The sequence below is a fragment of the Scomber scombrus genome, chromosome 2 (genome assembly GCF_963691925.1).
Source record: "Scomber scombrus chromosome 2, fScoSco1.1, whole genome shotgun sequence".
NCBI classification, from domain to species: domain Eukaryota; kingdom Metazoa; phylum Chordata; class Actinopteri; order Scombriformes; family Scombridae; genus Scomber; species Scomber scombrus.
Window position 1 is genome coordinate 18,034,690 of NC_084971.1, and position 13,589 is coordinate 18,048,278.

General features: G+C 42.9%; 1 protein-coding gene across 1 annotated transcript in view; it reads left to right on the forward strand.

The window, feature by feature from the left end:
* Positions 1–13,589, forward strand: part of LOC133986011 (ankyrin-2-like) — a 123,527-nt gene that overhangs the window by 63,946 nt on the left and 45,992 nt on the right. The window contains exons 47-49 of the mRNA XM_062425781.1: positions 95–235; positions 346–556; positions 808–886. Of these exons, the coding sequence (XP_062281765.1) occupies positions 95–235; positions 346–556; positions 808–886 (431 nt within the window). The remainder of the gene's footprint in view (positions 1–94; positions 236–345; positions 557–807; positions 887–13,589) is intronic.

Genomic DNA, 13,589 nt, shown 5'->3' on the forward strand with positions numbered 1-13,589 from the left:
AGATTCAATTTAACCTTATATTTGCATTTTTTATTTGTTGTGTTCAGTGAATGCTTTTCTAAAGTCTATAAATGATTGATAAATCCCTCCACAGAGGACTGTCTGATTAAGAGACTAACCAAGATCAACCGCATGGACATTGTCCATCTTATTGAAACCCAGATGAACAAGTCAGTTCAAGAGCAAACATCTAGAACTTATGCAGAGATAGAGAAGACACTGGATCACAGTGAAGGTAGCCACACATCTAAACACTCAATTCAGCAACCAATTTAAAGGCTCTAACTAATACCTAACTCTAATTGTGTGTTTGCTTGCACTCTTATTGTTATGTGTGTTTTTCAGTGTCAGTAGCCCTTTCTTCAGTGCAAGAGGATGCAGACAGCCCCAGAGTCATAAGAAGGGTGGAATCAGACCGCAGACCACCCCCAGCTGTTTCAGAAGAGGACCTCTCAGTTGCTTCCCTACTGGATATTCCTTCCTGGGCAGAGCCTGTTGGACACACCCATTCAGAGAGCATGCATGGTGACCTGTTGGAGGAGCTTGAGATCCCACAGTAAATGATTGATTCCAAATTATTCCTGAATCTGCAACACACATTGACAGTGTCACATACTGTCATGTCATTTGATGCACTTCAATTGACACCCATATCACACACCAGACATGCCATAAATACAGAAGTTGTCAAAACTGCTGCTTTTCGAAAGGGTTGACACATCTTGACCTTGCAAAATAGCAATATTGCCTTATCCTCGATCTGGCAGTGTGCGGAAAACCTGACCTAGTCTGTCTCTTGTGTTACAGTGAATTGAATCCAAATCTGTGGACTTCGGAGGATGTAATTACACAAGAACCTACCAGTCATGACAACTTGGATGAGCAAGTAAGTACTCTTCCCACTTCAAAAGAAGCAGCAATGAGGAGCCAAGCAAGTCAGGTTTATGACTCCCAGGAAAATGTGAAAGACCAACAAGGTTGCCACAGTACTGAAGTTCATTTCTTGAGGGCTTTCCAAGCTGGCACTCAAGTCAAAGATGAATGCTGCCATACATTACTGCTGAAGCAGTTTGGTTATGAAGATGAGCAAGGCCAATCATCTGAAATTCAGAAGTTTCCATCATCTATATCTATCAGAGACTTTAGTCTGAGTCTATCAGAGTCAGACCAAGCTGAGACCCACTTCAGTGAGCTTTGTGACAATTTCAGCGATACACCACAGCTTGGCAATAAAAACACAGTTAAAACCAATGTCAGAAGAATCCCTGAGCCTTACCTGTTAGTGTTGCCACCAGAGGACCACAAAGCAACTCTTGCCATGACTGAGGATGACACAGATGTAGATAAAAAAAGCAGGGTCTCACAGAGGTGTATTGATGAGGTCACAGCGCAATTCGTCCAAGTGCCGCATGGTCATGACATCCATCAGGTTCCAGGTGTGGACTCGGGTTTCAAATCCTTCAAGACAAGCAAAGAAGAAAACAGTAAATACCAGTCATACAGTAATGGGTGTTCAAAAAACATGTCCTTCATTGATGATGATGATGATGATGATGATGATGATGATGATGAGGACAATGTCCAGTCAATTGAACCCATTGTTGCTATAGCTAAGTACAGCATGGTGGAACATAGTAAAAACATTCAAAAGACCATTTTGCTTCATAGTCTGAGAACCAGTAGCCCTGCTCACATGGCCTGTGACTCAACTGATAGCCACTATAATTACTGTTCTGTGAGTACAGACAGTGATTATGTCAAAGACAGGACAATGGCCCCCCACATTTCTGAACCTAAGGTTGCCTCATCCAGCCTTTATCTGCCTATATGTGTACCACAGTCACCTGAACAATATGAAACATTACCTTCCACTTTTATTGAGTACAACCCTTTGACTCCTGATTCTTTGGCATCTGATAAGCAGTGCAGCTCATTTTCACCTATTCATGAAAGGGATCTCGTACCTGCAGGGTCATGGATATTTAACGACCCCATACCTAGACTGTCATCCCCTGACTCAGTTATGTCAATTAGTGATTATCGGGCAATGTCACCTGACTCTCCTCTGGGCAAGAGAAAGGCCTTACCTGCAGACTTTGCCAGTATATTGGATGGCATGAGGACAGTCTCTCCAAGGTCTGATGCATGTATTTCACCAGAAATTAACATGTATGAAAATAATGTAATTCCCTATCAATCACACATATATGAATGTGAACAACTACTTTGTTCGAAAGATTTTGTAGTTGTACACAATGTTGGTTCTGAGTCCTTTGAGTCTAGGAATAAGTGGAGGCCACAGTCCCCTGACTCTCAAGTACCTAAATTTTGTCCACCTATACCTGAAGGTGCACTGATGGAGGGAAAGTTTAGAGCATTATCACCTGTTGCAGCAGATAATCAGTGTGATGACTTTTTGCTTGAAGATTTTTCTGTCAGTAGGAGATCACCCGGACATAGAATGTCAGATATGGATTGTAGACCAACCTCACCGGAATCCCAATCTTCTCAGTGTAGTTTCTCATTTCTTGAACTCTTGCTCTCTGAACAAAACCGTGCCCAACTTATGAGTCAACATTGTAATTATTTCTTACTTTATTCAGAGGCAAGTCATCTGTCACCCTCACTAATGTCAACTCCATACACTACAGTGTACAGTGACGAAATGGGTCAGGGTAACACTTTGACACCAGAATTAGTCACTTCAGATCACAGTCCTCCAATCTTTCTGGAGTCTTTCATATCAATTGACTGTGACCCTCCAGATTTGTCAGTTTCAAAGAACAAGACTATAAAATGTGATTTACAAAGTTCGCTTAATACTCCTTCATCACTATTTGCTGAATGGTGTAATGAAAACAACACAAATTCAACTGATTCGATGTCATGGCGTGCAATAACTGAAAAAAAAGTACCTTTGTATACAAGTCCTGGTTCATCTGAAAAATGTCTTCCACACACAGAAGTTAAAAGAATTACTATTGAGGTTTTAGACAGTTCAATTAAAACAGAAAAATCTTTTCAGTTTCAGCCATCTTCTGACACCACAAACCCAGAATCAGAAAGTAATCAATCGTTTATTGATTACTGGTTTTCAAAGTTGGAATCAGAATCTTCTAACTGCATGCCATCACAACATCACTCACATAATGTTTTATCAAACTCTGAAAAAGCCACAGTAGACAGCAATGAGATGCAATCCATTAATTTCTATCAAATGAACGAATCATCCAAAACAAACCTTTGTTCATATGAGACGTATAACAAGCCATCTGTTGAAAGTTGTCACACTTTCTCACATCTCCAATCACCCAAACCAATGGTTTTTAACTTAGTAGAAAGACCTAAATTAATTTTAGACTTTTACAATGAAATATCTCCAACATCAAACAAAAGGGAGTCACTGAATGAATCACTTCAGGACTGCCTGGAAAATTTTATCCAGTCCCCTCTTGAACCATTGGCTTCAATTAATAAAGAATCTTTGTCTCCACAAATGACATTTGGCCTAATAAAAGAGCAATGTTGTGACTATTACTTAGAGTACTCCATAAGTAGACTACAATCACCTATTTCAACTCAATATGTTGTTGAGAAGAACAGACACAAATCATCACATGATGAATCCAAACTTCATAGGTTCTTTAGTGGCAGGGCGTTGTCTCCAGATTCTGTGTCTTCCGATTTCAACTTTTCGCTCTTTCAGGACTCGTTGGCAGACTTTAGACCATCCTCCCCAGAATCTGTGGCATCAGTTGAGCAGCACTCTTTCTCTCCTCACATGACATTTGGCCAGATGAAGGGTCAACGTTGTGACTATTACTTACAGTACTCTGAAAGTAGACCACAATCACCTCTTTCAACATTGTCAGATTTTGAGTATTTAGGACTTTGTCTGGAGGAGTTATTTGAGGACAATAGACCAGACTCACCACATTCTGTTTCTTCACTGGACGAAGATGAAAAACGTATTGTTAAAATATCTGCAACTCAAGCACTTCCTGGTGCAAGACCCTTTACATATGCAGATGTTGTGCGGGGCACTAAATATGAAAAACAAGCAGAGACTCTGTTTAGCATCAAATCATTTGAGCTGAAACCTTTCAGTCTCCCGTCACGGTCATTAGATGAGTGCAGTGACTCCGTCAAAGATAATTGGGTCAAGGAGATAAGACTGCATTCTGCAGAGTCAGTAACATCTCAAAATGACCATAGGTCCCTTTCTACTGACTCACCTGTTCCTCAGTTCAGACCGCCCCATATGGCTTATAATGTGGAATTGTCAAGGTACAGGTCTTTTACACCAGAATCAACAATTTCGGACTGGGAAGGTACAGATTTGTGTCTGGAATCCCTCTTTGATCACTCTAGACCAGTGAGCTCGCAGTCAGAGTCATCAGACTTTGAACTTGATAAGTTGTTTAGTAGCAGAGCATTGTCTTCAGACTCACCTGTTCCTCAGTTCAGACCACCCCATATGGCTTATAATGTGGAATTGTCAAGGTACAGGTCTTCTACACCAGAATCAACCATTTCAGACTGGGAAGGTACAGATTTGTGTCTGGAAATCCTCTTTGATCACCCTAGACCAGAGAGTTCGCAGTCAGATTCATCAGATTTTGAACTTGATAAGTTGTTTAGTAGCAGGGCATTGTCTCCAGACTCACCTGTTCCTCAGTTCAGACCACCCCATATGGCTTATAATGTGGAATTGTCAAGGTACAGGTCTTCTACACCAGAATCAACCATTTCAGACTGGGAAGGTACAGAGTTGTGTCTGGAAATCCTCTTTGATCACCCTAGACCAGAGAGCTCGCAGTCAGATTCATCAGATTTTGAACTTGATAAGTTGTTTAGTAGCAGGGCATTGTCTCCAGACTCACCTATTCCTCAGTTCACATTGCCCCATATTGGCTATGATGCGGAACTGTCAAGGTACAGGTCTTTTACACCAGTATCAACAATTTCGGACTGGGAAGGTACAGATTTGTGTCTGGAAACCCTCTTTGATCAGACCAGACCAGATTCCCCACAGTCAGTTTTATCAGACTTTGAACTTGACAGGTTCTTTAGTGGCAGGGCGTTGTCCCCAGATTCTGTGTCTTCCGATTTTGACTTTTCGCTCCTTCAGGACTGGTTGGCAGACTTTAGACCATCCTCCCCAGAATCTGTGGCATCAGTTGAGCAGCACTCTTTCTCTCCTCACATGACATTTGGCCAGATGAAGGGTCAACATTGTGACTATTACTTACAGTACTCTGAAAGTAGACCACAATCACCTCTTTCAACATTGTCCGATTTTGAGTATTTAGGACTTTGTCTGGAGGAGTTATTTGAGGACAATAGACCAGACTCACCACATTCTGTTTCTTCACTGGACGAAGATGAAAAACGTACTGTTAAAATATCTGCAACTCAAGCACTTCCTGGTGCAAGACCCTTTACATATGCAGATGTTGTGCGGGGCACTAAATATGAAAAACAAGCAGAGACTCTGTTTAGCATCAAATCATTTGAGCTGAAACCTTTCAGTCTCCCGTCACGGTCATTAGATGAGTGCAGTGACTCCGTCAAAGACAATTGGGTCAAGGAGATAAGACTGCATTCTGCAGAGTCAGTGGCATATCAAAGTGACCATAGGTCCCTTTCTCCTGACTCACCTGTTCCTCAATTCAGACCACCCCATTTGGCTTATAATGTGGAATTGTCAAGGTACAGGTCTTTTACACCAGAATCAACCATTTCAGACTGGGAAGGTACAGATTTGTGTCTGGAAACCCTCTTTGATCACTCTACACCAGAGAGCTCGCAGTCTGAGTCATCAGATTTTGAACTTGATAAGTTGTTTAGTAGCAGGGCATTGTCTCCAGACTCACCTATTCCTCAGTTCACATTGCCCCATATTGGCTATGATGCAGAACTGTCAAGGTACAGGTCTTTTACACCAGTATCAACAATTTCGGACTGGGAAGGTACCGATTTGTGTCTGGAAACCCTCTTTGATCAGACCAGACCAGATTCCCCACAGTCAGTTTTATCAGACTTTGAACTTGACAGGTTCTTTAGTGGCAGGGCGTTGTCCCCAGATTCTGTGTCTTCCGATTTTGACTTTTCGCTCCTTCAGGACTGGTTGGCAGACTTTAGACCATCCTCCCCAGAATCTGTGGCATCAGTTGAGCAGCACTCTTTCTCTCCTCACATGACATTTGGCCAGATGAAGGGTCAACGTTGTGACTATTACTTACAGTACTCTGAAAGTAGACCACAATCACCTCTTTCAACATTGTCAGATTTTGAGTATTTAGGACTTTGTCTGGAGGAGTTATTTGAGGACAATAGACCAGACTCACCACATTCTGTTTCTTCACTGGACGAAGATGAAACACGTATTGTTAAAATATCTGCAACTCAAGCACTTCCTGGTGCAAGACCCTTTACATATGCAGATGTTGTGCGGGGCACTAAATATGAAAAACAAGCAGAGACTCTGTTTAGCATCAAATCATTTGAGCTGAAACCTTTCAGTCTCCCGTCACGGTCATTAGATGAGTGCAGTGACTCCGTCAAAGATAATTGGGTCAAGGAGATAAGACTGCATTCTGCAGAGTCAGTAGCATCTCAAAGTGACCATAGGTCCCTTTCTCCTGACTCACCTGTTCCTCAATTCAGACCACCCCATATGGCTTATAATGTGGAATTGTCAAGGTACAGGTCTTTTACACCAGAATCAACCATTTCAGACTGGGAAGGTACAGATTTGTGTCTGGAAACCCTCTTTGATCACTCTAGACCAGAGAGCTCGCAGTCAGATTCATCAGACTTTGAACTTGATAAGTTGTTTAGTAGCAAGGCATTGTCTCCAGACTCACCTGTTCCTCAGTTCAGACCGCCCCATATGGCTTATAATGTGGAATTGTCAAGGTACAGGTCTTTTACACCAGAATCAACAATTTCGGACTGGGAAAGTACCGATTTGTGTCTGGAAACCCTCTTTGATCACTCTAGACCAGAGAGCTCGCAGTCAGATTCATCAGACTTTGAACTTGATAAGTTGTTTAGTAGCAGGGCATTGTCTCCGGACTCACCTGTTCCTCAGTTCAGACCACCCCATATGGCTTATAATGTGGAATTGTCAAGGTACAGGTCTTCTACACCAGAATCAACCGTTTCAGACTGGGAAGGTACAGATTTGTGTCTGGAAATCCTCTTTGATCACCCTAGACCAGAGAGCTCGCAGTCAGATTCATCAGATTTTGAACTTGATAAGTTGTTTAGTAGCAGAGCATTGTCTCCAGACTCACCTATTCCTCAGTTCACATTGCGCCATATTGGCTATGATGCAGAACTGTCAAGGTACAGGTCTTTTACACCAGAATCAACTATTTCTGACTGGGAAGGTACAGATTTGTGTCTGGAAACCCGCTTTGATCACTCTAGACCAGTGAGCTCGCAGTCAGAGTCATCAAACTTTGAACTAGATAAGTTGTTTAGTAGCAGGGCATTGTCTCCAGACTCACCTGTTCCTCAGTTCAGACCACCCCATATGGCTTATAATGTGGAATTGTCAATGTACAGGTCTTCTACACCAGAATCAACAATTTCTGACTGGGTTGGTACCGATTTGTGTCTGGAAACCCTCTTTGATCAGACCAGACCAGATTCCCCACAGTCAGTTTTATCAGACTTTGAACTTGACAGGTTCTTTAGTGGCAGGGCGTGTTCCCCAGATTCTGTGTCTTCCGATTTTGACTTTTCGCTCCTTCAGGACTGGTTGGCAGACTTTAGACCATCCTCCCCAGAATCTGTGGCATCAGTTGAGCAGCACTCTTTCTCTCCTCACATGACATTTGGCCAGATGAAGGGTCAACGTTGTGACTATTACTTACAGTACTCTGAAAGTAGACCACAATCACCTCTTTCAACATTGTCAGATTTTGAGTATTTAGGACTTTGTCTGGAGGAGTTATTTGAGGACAATAGACCAGACTCACCACATTCTGTTTCTTCACTGGACGAAGATGAAAAACGTACTGTTAAAATATCTGCAACTCAAGCACTTCCTGGTGCAAGACCCTTTACATATGCAGATGTTGTGCGGGGCACTAAATATGAAAAACAAGCAGAGACTCTGTTTAGCATTAAATCATTTGAGCTGAAACCTTTCAGTCTCCCGTCACGGTCATTAGATGAGTGCAGTGACTCCGTCAAAGACAATTGGGTCAAGGAGATTAGACTGCATTCTGCAGAGTCAGTAGCATCTCAAAGTGACCATAGGTCCCTTTCTCCTGACTCACCTGTTCCTCAATTCAGACCACCCCATTTGGCTTATAATGTGGAATTGTCAAGGTACAGGTCTTTTACACCAGAATCAACAATTTCAGACTGGGAAGGTACAGATTTGTGTCTGGAAACCCTCTTTGATCACTCTAGACCAGAGAGCTCGCAGTCAGATTCATCAGACTTTGAACTTGATAAGTTGTTTAGTAGCAGGGCATTGTCTCCAGACTCACCTGTTCCTCAATTCAGACCACCCCATATGGCTTATAATGTGGAATTGTCAAGGTATAGGTCTTCTACACCAGAATCAACCATTTCAGACTGGGAAGGTACAGATTTGTGTCTGGAAATCCTCTTTGATCACCCTAGACCAGAGAGCTCGCAGTCAGATTCATCAGATTTTGAACTTGATAAGTTGTTTAGTAGCAGAGCATTGTCTCCAGACTCACCTATTCCTCAGTTCACATTGCCCCATATTGGCTATGATGCAGAACTGTCAAGGTACAGGTCTTTTACACCAGAATCAACTATTTCTGACTGGGAAGGTACAGATTTGTGTCTGGAAACCCGCTTTGATCACTCTAGACCAGTGAGCTCGCAGTCAGAGTCATCAAACTTTGAACTAGATAAGTTGTTTAGTAGCAGGGCATTGTCTCCAGACTCACCTGTTCCTCAGTTCAGACCACCCCATATGGCTTATAATGTGGAATTGTCAATGTACAGGTCTTCTACACCAGAATCAACAATTTCTGACTGGGTTGGTACCGATTTGTGTCTGGAAACCCTCTTTGATCAGACCAGACCAGATTCCCCACAGTCAGTTTTATCAGACTTTGAACTTGACAGGTTCTTTAGTGGCAGGGCGTTGTCCCCAGATTCTGTGTCTTCCGATTTTGACTTTTCGCTCCTTCAGGACTGGTTGGCAGACTTTAGACCATCCTCCCCAGAATCTGTGGCATCAGTTGAGCAGCACTCTTTCTCTCCTCACATGACATTTGGCCAGATGAAGGGTCAACGTTGTGACTATTACTTACAGTACTCTGAAAGTAGACCACAATCACCTCTTTCAACATTGTCAGATTTTGAGTATTTAGGACTTTGTCTGGAGGAGTTATTTGAGGACAATAGACCAGACTCACCACATTCTGTTTCTTCACTGGACGAAAATGAAAAACGTATTGTTAAAATATCTGCAACTCAAGCACTTCCTGGTGCAAGACCCTTTACATATGCAGATGTTGTGCGGGGCACTAAATATGAAAAACAAGCAGAGACTCTGTTTAGCATCAAATCATTTGAGCTGAAACCTTTCAGTCTCCCGTCACGGTCATTAGATGAGTGCAGTGACTCCGTCAAAGATAATTGGGTCAAGGAGATAAGACTGCATTCTGCAGAGTCAGTAGCATCTCAAAGTGACCATAGGTCCCTTTCTCCTGACTCACCTGTTCCTCAATTCAGACCACCCCATTTGGCTTATAATGTGGAATTGTCAAGGTACAGGTCTTTTACACCAGAATCAACCATTTCAGACTGGGAAGGTACAGATTTGTGTCTGGAAACCCCCTTTGATCACTCTAGACCAGAGAGCTCGCAGTCAGATTCATCAGACTTTGAACTTGATAAGTTGTTTAGTAGCAGGGCATTGTCTCCAGACTCACCTGTTCCTCAGTTCAGACCACCCCATATGGCTTATAATGTGGAATTGTCAAGGTACAGGTCTTCTACACCAGAATCAACCATTTCAGACTGGGAAGGTACAGATTTGTGTCTGGAAATCCTCTTTGATCACCCTAGACCAGAGAGCTCGCAGTCAGATTCATCAGATTTTGAACTTGATAAGTTGTTTAGTAGCAGGGCATTGTCTCCAGACTCACCTATTCCTCAGTTCACATTGCCCCATATTGGCTATGATGCAGAATTGTCAAGGTACAGGTCTTCTACACCAGAATCAACTATTTCAGACTGGGAAGGTACAGATTTGTGTCTGGAAACCCTCTTTGATCACTCTAGACCAGAGAGCTCGCAGTCAGATTCATCAGACTTTGAACTTGATAAGTTGTTTAGTAGCAGGGCATTGTCTCCAGACTCACCTGTTCCTCAATTCAGACCACCCCATATGGCTTATAATGTGGAATTGTCAAGGTATAGGTCTTCTACACCAGAATCAACCATTTCAGACTGGGTTGGTACCGATTTGTGTCTGGAAACCCTCTTTGATCAGACCAGACCAGATTCCCCACAGTCAGTTTTATCAGACTTTGAACTTGACAGGTTCTTTAGTGGCAGGGCGTTGTCCCCAGATTCTGTGTCTTCCGATTTTGACTTTTCGCTCCTTCAGGACTGGTTGGCAGACTTTAGACCATCCTCCCCAGAATCTGTGGCATCAGTTGAGCAGCACTCTTTCTCTCCTCACATGACATTTGGCCAGATGAAGGGTCAACGTTGTGACTATTACTTACAGTACTCTGAAAGTAGACCACAATCACCTCTTTCAACATTGTCAGATTTTGAGTATTTAGGACTTTGTCTGGAGGAGTTATTTGAGGACAATAGACCAGACTCACCACATTCTGTTTCTTCACTGGACGAAAATGAAAAACGTATTGTTAAAATATCTGCAACTCAAGCACTTCCTGGTGCAAGACCCTTTACATATGCAGATGTTGTGCGGGGCACTAAATATGAAAAACAAGCAGAGACTCTGTTTAGCATCAAATCATTTGAGCTGAAACCTTTCAGTCTCCCGTCACGGTCATTAGATGAGTGCAGTGACTCCGTCAAAGATAATTGGGTCAAGGAGATAAGACTGCATTCTGCAGAGTCAGTAGCATCTCAAAGTGACCATAGGTCCCTTTCTCCTGACTCACCTGTTCCTCAATTCAGACCACCCCATATCGCTTATAATGTGGAATTGTCAAGGTACAGGTCTTTTACACCAGAATCAACCATTTCAGACTGGGAAGGTACAGATTTGTGTCTGGAAACCCTCTTTCATCACTCTAGACCAGAGAGCTCGCAGTCAGATTCATCAGACTTTGAACTTGATAAGTTGTTTAGTAGCAAGGCATTGTCTCCAGACTCACCTGTTCCTCAGTTCAGACCGCCCCATATGGCTTATAATGTGGAATTGTCAAGGTACAGGTCTTTTACACCAGAATCAACAATTTCGGACTGGGAAGGTACCGATTTGTGTCTGAAAACCCTCTTTGATCACTCTAGACCAGTGAGCTCGCAGTCAGAGTCATCAGACTTTGAACTTGATAAGTTGTTTAGTAGCAGGGCATTGTCTCCAGACTCACCTGTTCCTCAGTTCAGACCACCCCATATGGCTTATAATGTGGAATTGTCAAGGTACAGGTCTTCTACACCAGAATCAACCATTTCAGACTGGGAAGGTACAGATTTGTGTCTGGAAATCCTCTTTGATCTCCCTAGACCAGAGAGTTCGCAGTCAGATTCATCAGATTTTGAACTTGATAAGTTGTTTAGTAGCAGGGCATTGTCTCCAGACTCACCTGTTCCTCAGTTCAGACCACCCCATATGGCTTATAATGTGGAATTGTCAAGGTACAGGTCTTCTACACCAGAATCAACCATTTCAGACTGGGAAGGTACAGAGTTGTGTCTGGAAACCCTCTTTGATCACTCTAGACCAGAGAGCTCGCAGTCAGAGTCATCAGACTTTGAACTTGATAAGTTGTTTAGTAGCAGGGCATTGTCTCCAGACTCACCTATTCCTCAGTTCACATTGCCCCATATTGGCTATGATGCGGAACTGTCAAGGTACAGGTCTTTTACACCAGAATCAACAATTTCGGACTGGGAAGGTACCGATTTGTGTCTGGAAACCTTCTTTGATCAGACCAGACCAGATTCCCCACAGTCAGTTTTATCAGACTTTGAACTTGACAGGTTCTTTAGTGGCAGGGCGTTGTCCCCAGATTCTGTGTCTTCCGATTTTGACTTTTCGCTCCTTCAGGACTGGTTGGCAGACTTTAGACCATCCTCCCCGGAATCTGTGGCATCAGTTGAGCAGCACTCTTTCTCTCCTCACATGACATTTGGCCAGATGAAGGGTCAACATTGTGACTATTACTTACAGTACTCTGAAAGTAAACCACAATCAGCTCTTTCAACATTGTCAGATTTTGAGTATTTAGGACTTTGTCTGGAGGAGTTATTTGAGGACAATAGACCAGACTCACCACATTCTGTTTCTTCACTGGACGAAAATGAAAAACGTACTGTTAAAATATCTGCAACTCAAGCACTTCCTGGTGCAAGACCCTTTACATATGCAGATGTTGTGCGGGGCACTAAATATGAAAAACAAGCAGAGACTCTGTTTAGCATCAAATCATTTGAGCTGAAACCTTTCAGTCTCCCGTCACGGTCATTAGATGAGTGCAGTGACTCCGTCAAACACAATTGGGTCAAGGAGATAAGACTGCATTCTGCAGAGTCAGTGGCATATCAAAGTGACCATAGGTCCCTTTCTCCTGACTCACCTGTTCCTCAATTCAGACCACCCCATTTGGCTTATAATGTGGAATTGTCAAGTTACAGGTCTTTTACACCAGAATCAACCATTTCAGACTGGGAAGGTACAGATTTGTGTCTGGAAACCCTCTTTGATCACTCTAGACCAGAGAGCTCGCAGTCAGAGTCATCAGACTTTGAACTTGATAAGTTGTTTAGTAGCAGGGCATTGTCTCCAGACTCACCTATTCCTCAGTTCACATTGCCCCATATTGGCTATGATGCGGAACTGTCAAGGTACAGGTCTTTTACACCAGTATCAACAATTTCGGACTGGGAAGGTACCGATTTGTGTCTGGAAACCCTCTTTGATCAGACCAGACCAGATTCCCCACAGTCAGTTTTATCAGACTTTGAACTTGACAGGTTCTTTAGTGGCAGGGCGTTGTCCCCAGATTCTGTGTCTTCCGATTTTGACTTTTCGCTCCTTCAGGACTGGTTGGCAGACTTTAGACCATCTTCCCCAGAATCTGTGGCATCAGTTGAGCAGCACTCTTTCTCTCCTCACATGACATTTGGCCAGATGAAGGGTCAACATTGTGACTATTACTTACAGTACTCTGAAAGTAGACCACAATCACCTCTTTCAACATTGTCAGATTTTGAGTATTTAGGACTTTGTCTGGAGGAGTTATTTGAGGACAATAGACCAGACTCACCACATTCTGTTTTTTCATTGGACGAAGATGAAAAACGTACTGTTAAAATATCTGCAACTCAATCACTTCCTGGTGCAAGACCCTTTACATATGCAGATGTTGTGCGGGGCACTA